Consider the following 15963-nt stretch of genomic DNA (forward strand, 5'->3'; position numbering starts at 1 on the left):
TGTAGCACAAAAGAAGAGCTCTGGATTTTAACTATTTCCTTGGAAGAAGGATCTAAACCGTAAAACTTAGTCCAGGATTTGGATTCACATCCTAGCTTCATTACCTTTATGATCTGATTTTCAGCTTCCTCATCTAAAATAGAGGATGAATTAGATGATTTCTAAGATCCTTTCCACTTCGAAATCCTGTATCATCTTATACTAAATATCGCTCTTTCCTTAGACCTTGGGGTAACTTTTTAAAAAGACATTCATCTCTTATCTGTAGAAAAGGAAAAGAGTAATGGTATGGATAATTAAAAATATTTCAGATTTGAAATGCATTGAAACTTTTATTGGGAGTACTCCATCCAGACACTTAACCAGATCTAATCTTGCTTAGAGATTCTTCTGAGAACAGGTGAGATATTGGGCATGTAGATGAAGATGCATTGTGGTGTATGTAGTAGATAGAATCCTAAACTTAGAATCAAAAAGACACTGTGTGTGTGTGTTTCACATATACACATTCTTATTTTTTTTTATCTTTTGTTTTTATATTTACATTTTTCCATTTCCTTTGACCACTTTTTCCTCAGAGAGCCTTTACTTATAACAAACATTATTCTTTAAAAAGAGGAAGATGAACAGGGCAGAAATCAGTATATCAAATGCTGTATATACTGTAATTGTATACACATTGTATACACATACAGTATATTAAATACACTTAATATATATTTTTAAAATTTACAATATATGTAGTATTCTACACTTGTGGACTCCCTTTCTTACTCTTCTACCCATGTCCTTTGCAAAAGAGTGGGAGATGAGGGAGATATTTAAACCTTAACTTTGGTATTTCCTACATCTGTGACCTTGATCAAGTCATTTAACCACTACCTCATGCAGCCCCTTTGGGACCTGTTTATTGAGAACCTTCCAACCCTAAATTTATAATTCTTTGCAATCATTATTTGATGTAAGGAATTCCCATATTGCGAATTCTCCATGCAGAAGCTGATAATAGCAGCCCTTTGGTAACAGATAAGCTGTGTTTTGTTTACACTAATGTTAGAATTGGTTTCTTTTCCCAAAGAGTACCTCAGTTAATTATGGTAGGAGGTATCTGGAAGATTGGTGGTTGACAATCTGAGAGTAAAAATTTGTGATGCAAGAACAATTAAGAACTGAGTATAATTTTAAATCTTGATTTTGGCCTTTTCTGTTCATTCTATAACCTTGAATGAATATTTAAACAGTTAAAACTGTGAACTCAAAAAGAATCTAATGGTTAAAATAAGCAATTCCACTATATTCATGTTCATCTCTGAACAGACATTTCAAGGATGATTACTGAATGAGGCCATTCGATTAAATGTGGGAACATGAAACTATCCAGTGAGGTAGTTGGGGAAAATGGCCATTTTAAACCGGAAAAGATGTGATTTTGGAATCACAAAGGAAGGCTCTTGATAGCTGTCTTCATCTTACTGAAGGACTATCAAAAGTAAGAGGGATTAGATTTGATCTGGGTACCTTCAAAGGTCAGAAAAAGAACCAGTGATTACAAATTGCAATGAAACTAATTTGGTATTATTGAAAGGAAAAGCTTCTCACTATTCAGAACTTTGGATAGTACAGTAAACTTTACTGGAGGTAGAGTCATTTATTAATTGGTCAATTGTTAATGTTGTAGAGGGAATTTACTATGGGATGTAAGATTAGCATTAATCGTGTCCCTGATTTTCACTGTAAAGAGATAGCTACATGAATACAGCACTGAAACAAAACAAAGGTGTTTTGGTTTTTTTTGTTTTTTGTTTTTTGGGTTTTTTTTGTAACATTTTAACTCTTTTGTCCATTATGAATGTCATTTCATGGCTATAAGCCACACATTTGTATTTTTAAGTTGATACTTGACAGAGAAGTGATCTCATGTGTCTTCCCTTTTACTCATGCTTTTTTATTTCCTCCCACTCTTTTCCTTTTCCTTCCCCCATATCACCTTGATGACAGTATCAAAAAACAATGTTTTTATGCCATCAACCTTCTGTGAACCATCTGCAGGCAATTCTGACTCAGAACCAGGTGAGCTTTGTGCTTAGGGATTTTTCCCATTACATGGAGACAATTTATGTAGGATGTTATAGAGCTTTCTTGTTAAGAAATCAGATGATTTCTGGATTTTCTTTAATCCCATGAGTGAAAGGGGAGGAGAAGGCAGGAAAGGACTTAAAAATGAAACCAGGTATTCTTATTCTTGGGTATATGGACCCATGGAATATATGAACTTTAATAGGGAAGAAATTGCATCTTTAGGTTTTTTTTTAGGTTTTTTTTTTTTTTTTACTAATCTGACTAATTTAGCCTTTATATTAGTTATTTAAAAACATTCTATGGAGTCTAGTTTCATCAAGACTTCCAAAGGAGGTCCATAATCACAATCTCTCCTTCCTCCCCCCCCCCCCCCCCCAAAAAAAAAGTCCTTGATAAAGCATTTATTAAGCACTTACTATGAGTATACAAGTACAAGTGAAATAGTTACTGTCCTGTAGGAATTTACAAGTAGAGGGAGCTGGCAGGCAGAGATTGGGAATGGAAATATGCTACTATGGAAATGCTGGTCTGAAAGACCTGGGTCTTCATCTTAGAGTCCAGGATTATTCTAGGGATAGAATAAAGAATATGAATTAGCTAATGAAATTCATGAAATTCATTTTCTAAAACATTGGTTTATGAGTGAAATGAGTTATCCTGGTAGGATTAATTTTTTAAATGTCAAATTGTAGCTGAATTTTCCTAGTTTTGCCTTTTAGAATTATGGTATCTATCTGTTCTGGTATATAGTTTTACTCTCCTAGGATGCTACTATTCATTGAATAGTCAATTGGACCTTTTAAGGTGTTTAGGAACATTTCCTACTTATAGAGAATTTTACTCTCCTAGGATGCTACTATTCATTGAATAGTCAATTGGACCTTTTAAGGTGTTTAGGAACATTTCCTACTTATAGAGAATTTCTACTAGATTTTGGAAGTAGATTTTTTTTTTTCCATTTAGGATGATCACATTTAACATATTCCTTATGATGACTCTTAGTCCTTCAATATAATACTTTAGGAGTTACTGTAATATGAATTACTATCCCATCTTAGGTGGTAAAGTCATCAAGGTCTAGATCAGGATTAAGTGTTTTTTTACAATTCTTGGTTATCAATCTATCCTTTTCCACAGTGAAAGCATGTCTGTGATAAGAGCCTTCTTTTTTGTTTGTTTTAAATTTTAAAACATTCTAATTTCCAGCTTCAGGGGTGTCTGTACATTGTAGACTTTTAGTAGCTAACCACTGTAAATACTGTAACCACTGTAATACTGCTCCTTTGAAAGTATCTTTTTGTGCTGTAACTTTTCCTGCTTCTACTTCTCTTAATCATTATCCAGTTTACTGTTTCGTTGTCAACTCCCACTCACTTACAGAGCCATTGAATGAATCTGTACCACTCATTAGTAATGTCTATAAAACATACTCATTTCAGCAGCTCTGTAGCTCTTACTTGGGGGGGTGGGGGTGGGGATTCTTCCATTTTGTTTTAATTCAGGTCCTTTGAGGTCTTTTCCTTACTTCTTTGGGCCTTCCTCATTGACTGCTGGGACCAGCAGCCCTCATTTTCTTTGCCCTGCTGCATCTCTGGCATAGACATCAGCCGAAGGCCTGCTTTCTTACCTTTTGTATTGTACTTCTAGAGGAAAAGAGCAGTGGATTCCGACTGAAGCCTCCCACACTTATCCATGGTCAGGCACCCAGTGCAGGTATGTTCAATCTTTTATTCATTTTTTTTTTCCCCTTCGGGCAAAGAAAGGTAAGTGATAGTTTTTCAGGGCCTTCCTCCACAGAGAAGTTGCTTTAAAAAAAAGGAAAAAAACAAACAGGAAATGTCCTCCGCTTTTTAAATCATCCTTATTTGAAAATGAAAATTCGCGCTGGAAAAGTTGTTTTGAAGAAAAGAAGTTGCATAAAATATAGGCACAAAATGAGATAGATAATGCTGTTGATTGCTCTAGCTTTCCATTCTACTTCAAGAGGTAGAACAACATTTTCATTAAGGTCATATGTGTCTGTCTCATTGTTAGGTGCTTTATTGAGATTATAGTGCTTCAGAATGGGGTCAGGGGAAGCCGGTTGGGAAAGGGAGTTGTGGTCCAAAATACATTTAATATTCCCTCTTTCAAAGGACAATGGTGCTGGAAAACAAAATATTAATTTTTAACATTTGACTGTTCTTTTAAGTTTACATTCACTACCTCCATGTGGCATTGAGATTTTAAAGGTGGTGCAAGTAAAAGCTCTGATGGTCCTGAAAGCCAGGGAAGCCAGGGCAATGATTTGTTTGTTTGCTTGTTTGCTTTTTTTTTTTCTTTGGCCTTGACACCTTCTGAAGAGGTGGGGGGAATGTTATATGTGACAGTGTCTGGGCCATATATATCAATGAAATTCTGGGACCTTGATAAATTGTATCTAAATTGCCAATACCACTTGTCCACTGAAGCTCCCTAGCCTTTGAAACTCAGTAGTGCATAAAAAATTTGCACCCATTTAGTTGCTTGAAATGATAGATTAAGTTTTTTTAAATTATTTTATTTAATTTATTTTAATTTATTAAAATTTATTATTTTAATTTTTTATTTAATTTATTTAAATTATTTTATTTAATACACATTGTTTTATGAATCATGTTGAGAGAAAAATCAGAGCAAAAGGGAAAAATCATAAGAGAAAAAAAAACCCAGAAAAAATAAGTGAACATGTGTTCATTCACATTCAGTCCTCAGTTTTTTTTCTGCATGCAGCTGGCATTATCAATCCAAAATCTATTGGATTGCTTTGGATCACTGAACTGTTGAGAAGAACCAAGTCTTTCATAGTTGATCATTGCATATTCTTGCTGTTATTATGTACAATGTATTCCTGGTTCTACTTGTTTTGCTCGGCAGATAGATTAAATTTCCTAGTAGTTCTTAAGGTCTTATGACTAAAGCTTAAAACTACACTAAGACTTTTGGGTTACCCTATATAAGAAAGTAAAAATAAGATTTTAATGCTTCTAAATAGGAATGGAGTATTTTCAGCTATATTTGTTACTCATTTATATATATATATATTGATATATATTATATCAATAGCTACAATTGTAATCAACCTTTCTTCCATCAAATGAGACTTTGATACTAGGCAGTTCTGTAAGCAAATGTTATCATTTGTTATCATTTTGATACCATAAACATTTATTTTTAAGTTTGTTATTGTTTTAAAAGCATGTTATTTTTTCCCTTGAAAAATTCTTTTGCTTTTCTGTTTACTCTTTCCAGGTTTTGGGTTTTTGTTAGGACTTGTGAATCCCACTGATATAGTGGATCTAGTGGATATAGTGATATAGTAGTGATATAGTGGATATCCACAATATAGTGGATCATGTCTAGATTTGAGGTTCTTTACTTTGTTTCTATATTTCCATTACTTAAACTGTTTCTCTTTGCTTTTACTTATTTCAGCTATTCAGTGAATTTATTTTTCAAATGTTTTATGTCTCACAACTGAATATTGTTTAACATTTTTAAAAATTTGAGTTAATAAAAACATTTCAAACAATTCTAATTCTAATTCATTTTAAATGATCTAGTTTATTATGCTTATGAAAATTAAGTTGAGAAATATAAGACTCAGTCTACAAACACTTGTTAAGCAATTGCCATATGCCAACCACTGTGTAATAATTATTCTGGTTCTTTTAAGTTCCTTACAAAGATTATTCAACTTGTAATTCATAAATGTAGCAATGCTTATTATGAACTGCCAATTGACATGGTCATGTTGTATCCATCTATGTTGAGATGTGAAGTGCTGATTCAAATTTGACTTCATTTATGCAAATCATATTAAATTGTTATACATTTATTTTATTCATTTAGTTGGCTTTGCTTTGAATTTTGTTTTTATTGGAATCAAAAATTAATATATGGATGTTGTACTCAAATATCCAGTAATTTTAGGCATTGCTTTGTGGCTTTTTGTGTGCAGATGTGACATCTGCAATAATTCAAATATTACCTCCACTTCTATTCCTCCTTCACCCCTGTACCCACCCATTCAGAGTCCAGAGAACTTTGTCCACATTATTTTTCCCCCTTTTTAGCAACTCAGAGTTGTCTGTTAAGGTGTGAATAGGTTATTATCTGTGTTGATGGAAGAAGCCCCAATATTGCTACAGCTACAGATTTTTGAAGGATTAAAGTTAGGGTGTTTTGAAAACTAAATTTTAAAAAGTTGAAAACTACTACACTAGAGATTAGTAGACCTAGATTTGTGGACTTAGAGATGGGAAGGACCCTAAAGATTATGTAGTAAATTTTTATAGGTTGAGACCTAGTGAGGCCTAGTGAGAGGAAATGATGCCCAAGGTCATACAAGTAATAAGTACAGCACTAGAATTTGAACAGAGGTTCTCAGACTCTAAATTTAGTGTGCCATGGGGGAGGGGGTTGTTGTAGTTAAAAACTACTATGTTAAAACTACGTTTTAACATTGCCTCTTTAACCCCCCAGCTTTTCCAAAAGCCATATATTTCTTTAAACAAGTTGTTTTATTTCAGTGGAGATCAGTTTCTTCATCTATGTTATGAGCCGAGAATTAAGTTAGATGGTTTTTGGCTTTCCATGAATCTTTAAAGTACAGTCAGATTAACTTGGGTAGTTTATTTTTAGAGTTTGGTGTTTTGGGTTATTTTCTTATTTTATTAAACTTTTTATTAACAAAGCATATGCATATATAATTTTTCTAATATTGAATTTTATACAGTTGTTGCACAAGAAAAATCAGATCAAGAAGAAAGAAAGAAAAACTGAGAAAGAAAACAAAATGCAAACAAATAATAATAGTGAGAGAGAATGCTATGTTGTGTTCCATCCACACTCTGTTCCCCATGGTTCTCTTTCTGGGTGTAGATGGTTTGAGTTACTTTCTTAATAGTTCATTTAATATCTTAGCTGTCCTTATTGGAATCTTTGACTAATTTCAAGCAAGACTAGATTAAGTATATGGGAAATTTGTTTCCTTGTGCTAAAAAAACATAAAAACAAAAAGTGAGAAATTAGCTGAGATCAGTGGAAAGGAAGATTGTGACTCATCTCCCAAATATAGAATCCATCAAATATTATAGGAATTCTTGGATTTTGAGATGGTGAAGTTTGCATTTGTAATCTTGAATCCCGGAAGTTTGCTTCTGTTTTTAGGTCTACCAAGCCAGAAACCTAAGGAACAGCAGCGAAGTGTGCTACGCCCAGCAGTATTACAAGCTCCCCAGCCAAAGGCACTTACGCAAACAGGTCAGTATTTTGGTCTTGATTGTATTATATAAAGTGGTTTTTAAATAATTGAAGCTGCAAGGCGCGAATTTCTTCATGGGCTTTTTCATGTAGCCATTTTTATTTATTCTTTTCTAAATTAGTTTTTTTTTTTTTATCATTTTTCTTTCGCGCTCTTACCCCCTGAAGTAATTGGGGTTAAGTGACTTGCCCAGGGTCACATAGGAAGTATGAAGTGTCTGAGGCCAGATTTAAACACAGGCTGTTCTGACTTCAGGGCTTGTACTCTATCCACTGTGTCACATAGCTGCCCCCTCTAAATCGGTTCTAAATCAATTTTTAATGATGACTTCTGTTTTTTATGTCTCTATAATATCGAATAAATTAGTGAAAACATTGTGGTTATATCATAACCAACCAACACATTGGAAAAATAGTATATACAATGCATCACATTCAAGGACCCCCTGCCTCTAAAGAAAGGTAGTGGAACAAATGCTTTCTTATATCATTTGTTTGGGACTAAACTTGATCATTATAATTTCACAGCATTCAATTTTGATTATTTTGCTTTTATTTACATAGACCGTTTAAATTTCCTGTGATTGAGATGAAATCTCAATTGTTTTGATTTTCATTTTTTTATATTTTGGGATTTTCTTGCATGTAATTTTAAGTTTGCATTTTTTTCTTTAAGAGCTATTTGTTCATCTCCCTTAATCACTTATTGGGCATATAATATAGTTTCATCTCTGTCTTAGATATCTGACCTTTAGGAAGAATCAGAAATAATTTAACTCTGGAACTTAGTATTTGACAAATTGCAAACTAGTAGTAGTAGTAAACTAGAAAAGATGTAATATTATTAAAAACATCATTAAAATATTAGAAAATTAGAGGTACCCCTGCCTTCGAGGACCTTACATTTTAATAAAGGGGAGATAGATATATAGGATAAATATAGAGTTAGCAGAAGAACAAGTGAGAAGAGGGAGAAGAATAAGGCAGAAAAGTCTCCCTGCAGTAGTTTGGATTAGAGGTGTGTCTTAGGCAGAAATCATGTATTCCAGGCATGGCAAATAGCTAAGGACAAGGTGTGGAGTCTGAAATTGGAATTGGAGTATCATGTGTGAGAATCAGCAAGAAGACACGTGTTACTAGATCATGAAGTACATTGTAGAGAGTAAAGTGCAAAATTACTGAAAAGATATGAAGGGATTTTTTTTTTTAATTGGGATTAAGTGACTTGCCCAGGGTCACACAGCTAGGCAATGTTAAGTATTTGAGGTTAGAACTCAGGTTCTCCTAATTTCAGGTATGGTACTCTATCCACTATGCTGGGAATTTTTTTTTTTTTTTTTTTTTTTTTTTTTTTTTTTTTTTTAGAGGTAGCTGGTGGCTCAGTGGATAGAGAACCTGACCTTACCTTGGATTCAGGAAGAACCAAGTTCACAGCTGAACTCAAACACTTAACTCTGATTTTGGATATTTTACTTAATCCAATTTGTCTCAGTTTCCTCAACTGTAAAATGGGGATAATAAAATTCCTACCTCTCAGAGTTATTATGAGGATCAAATAAAATGTTTGTAAAACCCATATTAGCAAAGTGCTTGGTATTATATAAAGCCTTCTTACCTTTCTCCCTTAAAAGCCATAGCATTTTATACTTGGTCCTGGAATTAATAGAGTACCAGTGGAGTTTTTTGAGTTTATAGAAGTTATGATCATATCTTCTTTTGGGGAAAATCACTTTGGAAACAGAGTCGAGGGTAGATAGAAAAAGAAGAGATTTAGAATGGGAAGACCATAAGCCTATTTAAATAGTCCATGTAAGTGTTGTTGAGGAAGTATCCCATAGTTGTGTCTGTGTGGTGCAAAAGAGACAAATGCAGATGTGACATTTGCAAAAAAATATATATATATATAATATATATTTATATATATATAATATAATAATAATTTTGACAACTCAATGAATACACGAAGTACAAGACTGGCATTGATTTTATAATCAGGGTTTCATGCCTGAGAATATGATGATACCTTTGACAGTTATGGAGAATTTCAGAGTAAAGAGAGTTTGTGAAGAAATAATAATGAATTCACTTTTGGATAAGGTGAATTTGAAATTATGTGAAATGGAAAAGCTTTTGCACAAATAAAATTCTTGCAATGAGGATAAAGCAGCGAAACAATTGAAAAAGAATATCTAAGAATTATAGTCCATTCACAGAAAACCAAAAGCTATTTCTCAATAGAGATGTGAATAGTTCTCAAAATTATTGCAATGTATTAGCAACCACATGGGAAAATGCTCAAAATGACTGAGAAATAATTTTTTTTTTAAATCTGAAATTTTATCTCATAGTCCACAAATTGACAAACATGAGAACAAGTAGTTATAGTTGTGTCTGACTCTTTGTGACCCAATTTGGGATTTTCTTGGTAAAGGTATTGGAGTAATTTGCCATATCCTTTTCCAGATTATTATACAGAAGATGAACTGAGGCAAACAGGATTTGCCCTCAGTGATTTACCCAGAATGACACAGCTGATCAGTGTCTGAGGCCAGATTTGAACTCAATAAGAGGAGTCTTCCTGATATTAGGACCTGTACTCTTTCCACTGAACCACCTAGCTTCCCTGATCTTCTTGATCTCTTCTCAAGATCTGTTTTTCTTACAAGATGCTTCACATTCTTTTCTATTTTTTCATTTTTTATATTTTGTTTTGTTATTTTTTGGTCTCTTAGAGCTTCACCGACTTCTTTTTCAAAGAATCATTTTTCAAAACTTTACTATCTCATTTAAATTTTTTTTGAGTTATTCAATAAATTCTTTCTGTGCAGATAGTCATTGAACTGAAATTACTCTTTGGGGTTATTTTCCTTTCAATTTGCTCCTCTGAAGAAGGCTGGTCTTCCCTATTCCCATTATAACTTTCTGTGGTCAGGTTCTTTCTCCTTTGCCTACACTGAGGAGATTGGGGGTAGCCTCTGGGTTCATTTCAGTTCTCTCCTGAGGCCTGGAACCCAAAACCAAGAATCCATCCTCCTGTAAGTACCCATAGCCAGCAGTTTTTTGGCCTACTGCTTCTGCACTTGGTGTGCTGGTTCCTTATTGCCCAGCAAAACCCAGCTGTATCCTTGCCTTCCTTAGGAGCAGAGGCTCCCTCAATCTTCCCTGACGGGAAGACGAAAGTTCCTGTGGTTTTGAGCTCAGGTTACCTCTGCACCCAGTTAGCCCAGGGCTTCCTGCTTGCTGTTTCTGTGGAACTAGCTTCAAGATGTTTGCATTTCACACCTGGTCTTGGGTCTTTCTTTGGTTATTTCAAGAACACTCCTGTTCTGCCTCAAGTTTTGTTTTTCACCAGTCTACATTTGTTAGTTTGTGGGGAAAATCTGGAGAGCTTGGAGTTTTCTGACCTATTCCACCATCTTTTAAGAATCCTCACTGATTTTCTTTTCCTTTTTTTTCTTTTTTCTCTTGCTGTCCTGATAAAAAAACAAGAATTATTAATATTAGAAGGGACATAGCAAGATGAGTCTAGGGTTTTTTTTTTTCTAGTATAAGCTTTTTCTTTAGTGAAATCTAGAAATATATCATTGAAAAAAATTCCCTATTATATATATTGGCACTGATCAAGCTTAGCTAAAGAGCTAAGTGGAGTGGAGTGATTGCCATCTTGCCCTGAATTGTATTGTATCAGTGATAGAAGTGTGCTTTCTCCATAATCAGTAATATTGTTGCTATTGCTCTCCTCTTGCTGTACTTACTCTTGTGATTTTCTGAATCAAAATACCTCTCCTTACCCAAAACATTTCGTATTTGTATATCCAGTACTTGGCTACTACTGATAAGGGTTGGGGGTGGGGGAAGGATTTAACAAAAGTATTTACTATGAGTCAAATATTGTACTCATTTATTTATTCAAGCTTAGTATTAGCCAAGAACCTCAAGAAAGAAGAACAAAAAACAATCTGTGAGTAGTAATACTTGACTCACTGGGGACCCAACTGGTTAGTTGGACAATGTGGTCCACTCTTCCCTCTTTCCTTCCTTCTTCCCATCATCCTCTCCCTCTATTCACTTGGAGAAACATATCTTTACCTGATGTGGGTGCTCTGCCAAAAGGAATAAAATTTTGATTGCTTAAACCTTGTAAGATATCTTGGAGTTTGGGAGCTAGATATTTTTTCTTCCTAAATTATTTATTCTATCTTTAAGGAAAAAAAAGCTGAAACAAATTAAAAAACAAAATATGGTTTCTTCTATCTCACATATTAAACACAGAATTTTGTGTTTTGAAGTTCTAGCAAGGACAGATTAAGGGGTCTGCAAGATGTCCAGTGGCATAATATGTATTTTTACCTTTTCGTCCTTTTCTTCTCTATTTTTCCTCCCTCTTTTCCCTTTTCCTTAACATTCCATTGTGTGTTTCTAATAATCAGAGATATTATTGGTAGTTTTAGAGTAAATAGCTTATTACTGCTTTTTTCTTTTGGAACCTTGACACATGGCTTTTTGATTCATTCATTCCCATTTCACATGACCTTTAGTATTTATCTGTTAGCAAATCTGAGGATAAAGAATGTGAAAGTTTAGTGAGTTTTGCCTTTAAATGGCATTTTTACATAGTGTATGTAAACTTATTAATTGATGTAATTGGGGGGGGGGGGTTGATTTTTGGTTTCTGAGAATAATTTGAATGCAACATTGAGATTGTTTTTTCCTCCCAAGAAGGACAGAGTCATTATAAGAACATATAGATTTGTGTTCTTCAGTATTTAGAAGTTAAAAACACATCTTAAGTGAGGAGAGACTTAACTTTCTCGCAATTTTTAATATTAACTAGAAAAATTGGTTGTAGATAAAAATTACTCTAATCCTTTGGTTGTTCCCTTTTTTTTGCAGTTCCTAACAGTGGCACTAATGGTGTTAATGTACCTTCAGAATGTCTAGGAGCAGCTACATCTGAATCAATAAATAATAGTGCATTGAGGAATCCTTCTGAGTCTGCTGACAAGGTAAGCTGGCTTTGTTTCTTACAGCCCAGGTAGGAGAAGAGGCCCAGACTGAAGGATTTTCTGAACAATTGTTAATTCCTTAAAATATTAGGGAGTTTTAGTATTTTCAAACTCTGGTCTGTTGTTGTTTTGGTCTGTTGAGTTTTCATGTTCTGAATTAATCAGTCATCTGTGAAAAGTGGTCATGACAGCATTAATCATGTAAAACTTAAAATGTTTTTTCCTTCGTTCATAGAGGGTCACATAGGGTTGGGGACAAACGAAGTGGCAACAAGGATATTGAAATTTAGCTCCAAAGGCCCTGATGGTGTTCTAGGGCTCCTTGCAATCGCCACATCATCATTCAGAAACAGAAATACCTAGAGGACCTTGTCATTTGCAGTTAATTCTCCATAACTGTTGCTGCCTATGTTTAGACTGACAAAATCTAATAGTCTGCAATGTACCAATGCAACATTTAAAACTTAATACCTGGATTAAATGTGTTTCCCTTTTTCTGTCCTTAGGTTAAAAAGTAGTATCTTATTTTTCTTCCATTGAATGTGCTTTCCATTAAATTCTAAAAAAGTAATTCTAAAGTTTAATTTATTATTACCTACATAGGTGATACAATGTTAAAACTTTGGGCCCAAAGATTTTGTTTTTGCTACTGACTTGGGCAGCAGTGTTATTAGAAAGAATTTTTGATAGGCAGCATTTTTCTTTCCACTATATTTAGTTGTTTCTGTTTTGTTGCCACTAGTGTGTGTCTGCACGCACATACATGTAATGTAAGAAGTGGCCTTTAAGTTCCTAGACTGAGATTCTACACAACAAAGTAGGAACTATTAAAACCAAGGATGAGAAAGGTGGAATACTGTTGGTATATAGAGATCATAGAGTGGCAAATAGCCTAACATTTCAGGCCCATCGCCACTTGTTCATTTTAAGATAGGAAATTCAGAGCTGTAGCTTGGCATATCCTTCTTAAAATTGGAATTTCTGAGTCAGCCATTTGTGATTTAAATCCAAAATATTTGAGCCAGCTTATAAGTTTGCATCTTATTTCAGGAAAGGGTTTCTTGTTTGTCAGTAAAAGTATCAGTCTTTTTTGCTATTCCTTTTAATGAAGTGACTGAGATGCAGTTTCAGCGATTACAGGGATCTCACGGAAGAACTTTTGGCCCATGTCCTGTACTTGAACAGCAGTCACCCCTGTGAAAAATTATTATCCAGCCTGTACTTCCACCCTCCAGTGAGGGGGATTCATTGCCTACAAAAGTAGTGTTCTCTTGGGGGAGTTAGTGAGTTTTGCCTTATGGAACCTAAATTTACTTCTTGGGAACTTCCATTGAGTATTCTTTTGTCTTTCGAGATCAAATAAAACAAGCCTAAATTTCCTTCAATATTACAGTGTTTTAGATACTTAGCGCTATTATAGCCCCTCATACCTTCTCTTCTCCAGGTTAAATAGTCTCTGTTCATTAGGCCATTCATTATTTGTGATGGACTTCCATCTCCTAATTGTTGTTGATTCCAAGTCTTCCATAATGTGGCACCTATACTTAAACATTCCAAAGGTGTTTCGACCAGAGCAGACAAATACAGCCGGACTACTCTTCCTTGTTCTCAATACAGTGGCTTTTGGCAATTCTAAAATGTTAACTTTTTCAGAACTTTTGAGGGACTTGCTGAACTATTTCTCTTACCCCCACCCCAACCCATTGACATGCTACTTCCTGGTCCTTTGAAGCTGGGCTGTGACTACAGCTTACCCACATGCCCTCATGATCAAAAGAAGTGCAGTTTTAAATGAGATAGTGTTAATGGCTAATCTCGTTCGTCTCTGCTAAATGTCACTTCCTTTTTTTAGGAGAAAGAGCCCCAGAAAAATGAGTCTAGCAATACTTCCGAGGATGAGACCTGTGAGAGAAAAAAGCAAATTGCACAGCAAGCATTTGTATTTGGGCAAAACTTGAGGGACAGAGTTAAGGTATCTAACCAGAGCAACGGCACTTGCATGATGTTGATGAAGTACTGAGATTATTCCTCTACTCAAAGTTCAACAACAGGGGAGATAGTTGTTTATCATGAATTTCTTTTAAGTCCTATCTTCTCATTCAGGTGATCATGGGAATCGTATTGTGTACAGTCCATTCCTTTGCTTACATCTTGGGTATTAAGATCTGAGCTCTGGGAACAGACTTTGTTATTCACATTAGATCTGTTTCTTTCCACAGTATGTTTTATTAAACCAAGGGCACAACAAACCTTTCCTTTTAGCTCCTGTGAGTCCAATTGACTCAGTGTCCTCTAGGAGACATATGCCAAAGTGAGCTTAGTTATTTTGGAATACTTTGTCCTAATAAACCTGTCTAGGGAGACACAGACTTTGTTTTTATTATCATGGCCAGCTTCTAGTAAAATGAGGTAGGTGGGGGTTAGGAACTAGAAAGTGGAGTCTTGGTGTCTAGATAAGAAGAATGCTAACATTGCTTTCTTCTCACTGAGACAGACAAGGAATTTCCTTCCCAAGGTTTCGTTTGCTGTAGTTGGAACATTTTAGTCATAAGGGAAATTGTGAAATGACTATGTCAAAACATTGTAATCCTTCCCTATTAATGGAAAAATGAATTCTATGGATTTGCTGACAATTTGTGGGCCAAGGAAGTATTTTCTCAAAAGCCCAGGAGTCAAAAGGATGGTGATGGCAGGTTAGATGTTTGAAGAATTGGCACCATTTGTTATTACCTTCATTCTATGCCATCTGTGACTTTGAGATTACATGTACTTGTTGCCATGGCTTCAAGCTAAGGTAATTGATTCTTCTTGGGCTATTCTTGGCACAAAGACAGATGGGTTTGGGGACAGGGTGTTAGTAGAGGTGCTGGTGGTGATTGTACAAGTATCGTCTGGGTTAATAGATTTCTGAATTGAAAATGAGAAGGAAGTTTTGAACATGTCTTTCCCACTGTTACCTGAACATTTTGAGGGGGAGGAGCCCTAGTTACGCCATCAATTCAGGAGAGTTGTAAGATTGCATTGGGATTAAAAAAGAAACTAAAGTAAAAATGGATGAGGTATTTTTAGCTCCCTGAAGATAAATTTTGTTACTAAAGGTCACTGCTGTCATCTCATTTTTGTTATTATGAAAGTTGGAAATGAAATCTTGATCCCAGTTTAATTGTAACTTTTTTGCAAGCTCAGATCTTTTGAGGTTTTATATCTCCCACACTTTTTCACATTTTTATTTAAGGAAGAAAAGATATATGGAATAGAAATGGTAAAGATCACCCCTTCCCTAATTCTCATCCCAGTGACTAAAATAAGAGATTTACTTCCCAGGGTTGTATAATAAAATGATAATTGTGGGCCAAAGAATGTAGGGATTTGGGTTGGACTTTTTTTTTTTTTTTTTTTTTTGGCTTGTCTTTACTTAGTCTGAAATGTGTGTTTTGTTTCTTAGCTAGGACATGAAAATGCTGAAACAAGTGAGTTACAGAATGCAGGGCATTCGAGCTCTGAAACACCATCTGCAACCAACTATTTTCTACAATACATCAGCTCCAGGTGAGCAGTTGATTTGTCTGTGATGCTTTTATAACTGGAGATAAAT

The 15963-nt window shown here is 34.7% G+C and overlaps 1 protein-coding gene across 17 annotated transcripts in view; it reads left to right on the forward strand.

Annotated features, from left to right (window-relative positions):
• The window catches only part of RANBP3 (RAN binding protein 3), a 77313-nt gene that overhangs the window by 41095 nt on the left and 20255 nt on the right, over window positions 1-15963 (forward strand). For 10 of the 17 annotated variants that reach the window (XM_023496722.2, XM_023496721.2, XM_012542040.3 and 7 more), the window contains 6 exons: window positions 1999-2070; window positions 3727-3792; window positions 7270-7362; window positions 12256-12368; window positions 14221-14340; window positions 15814-15917. In XM_023496722.2, coding sequence (XP_023352490.1) covers window positions 1999-2070; window positions 3727-3792; window positions 7270-7362; window positions 12256-12368; window positions 14221-14340; window positions 15814-15917 — 568 coding nt within the window. The remainder of the gene's footprint in view (window positions 1-1998; window positions 2071-3726; window positions 3793-7269; window positions 7363-12255; window positions 12369-14220; window positions 14341-15813; window positions 15918-15963) is intronic. The other 7 variants (XM_023496724.2, XM_023496723.2, XM_023496728.2 and 4 more) reach the window with 2 other exon arrangements.

Source organism: Sarcophilus harrisii, chromosome 1 (assembly GCF_902635505.1).
Source record: "Sarcophilus harrisii chromosome 1, mSarHar1.11, whole genome shotgun sequence".
Taxonomy (NCBI): domain Eukaryota; kingdom Metazoa; phylum Chordata; class Mammalia; order Dasyuromorphia; family Dasyuridae; genus Sarcophilus; species Sarcophilus harrisii.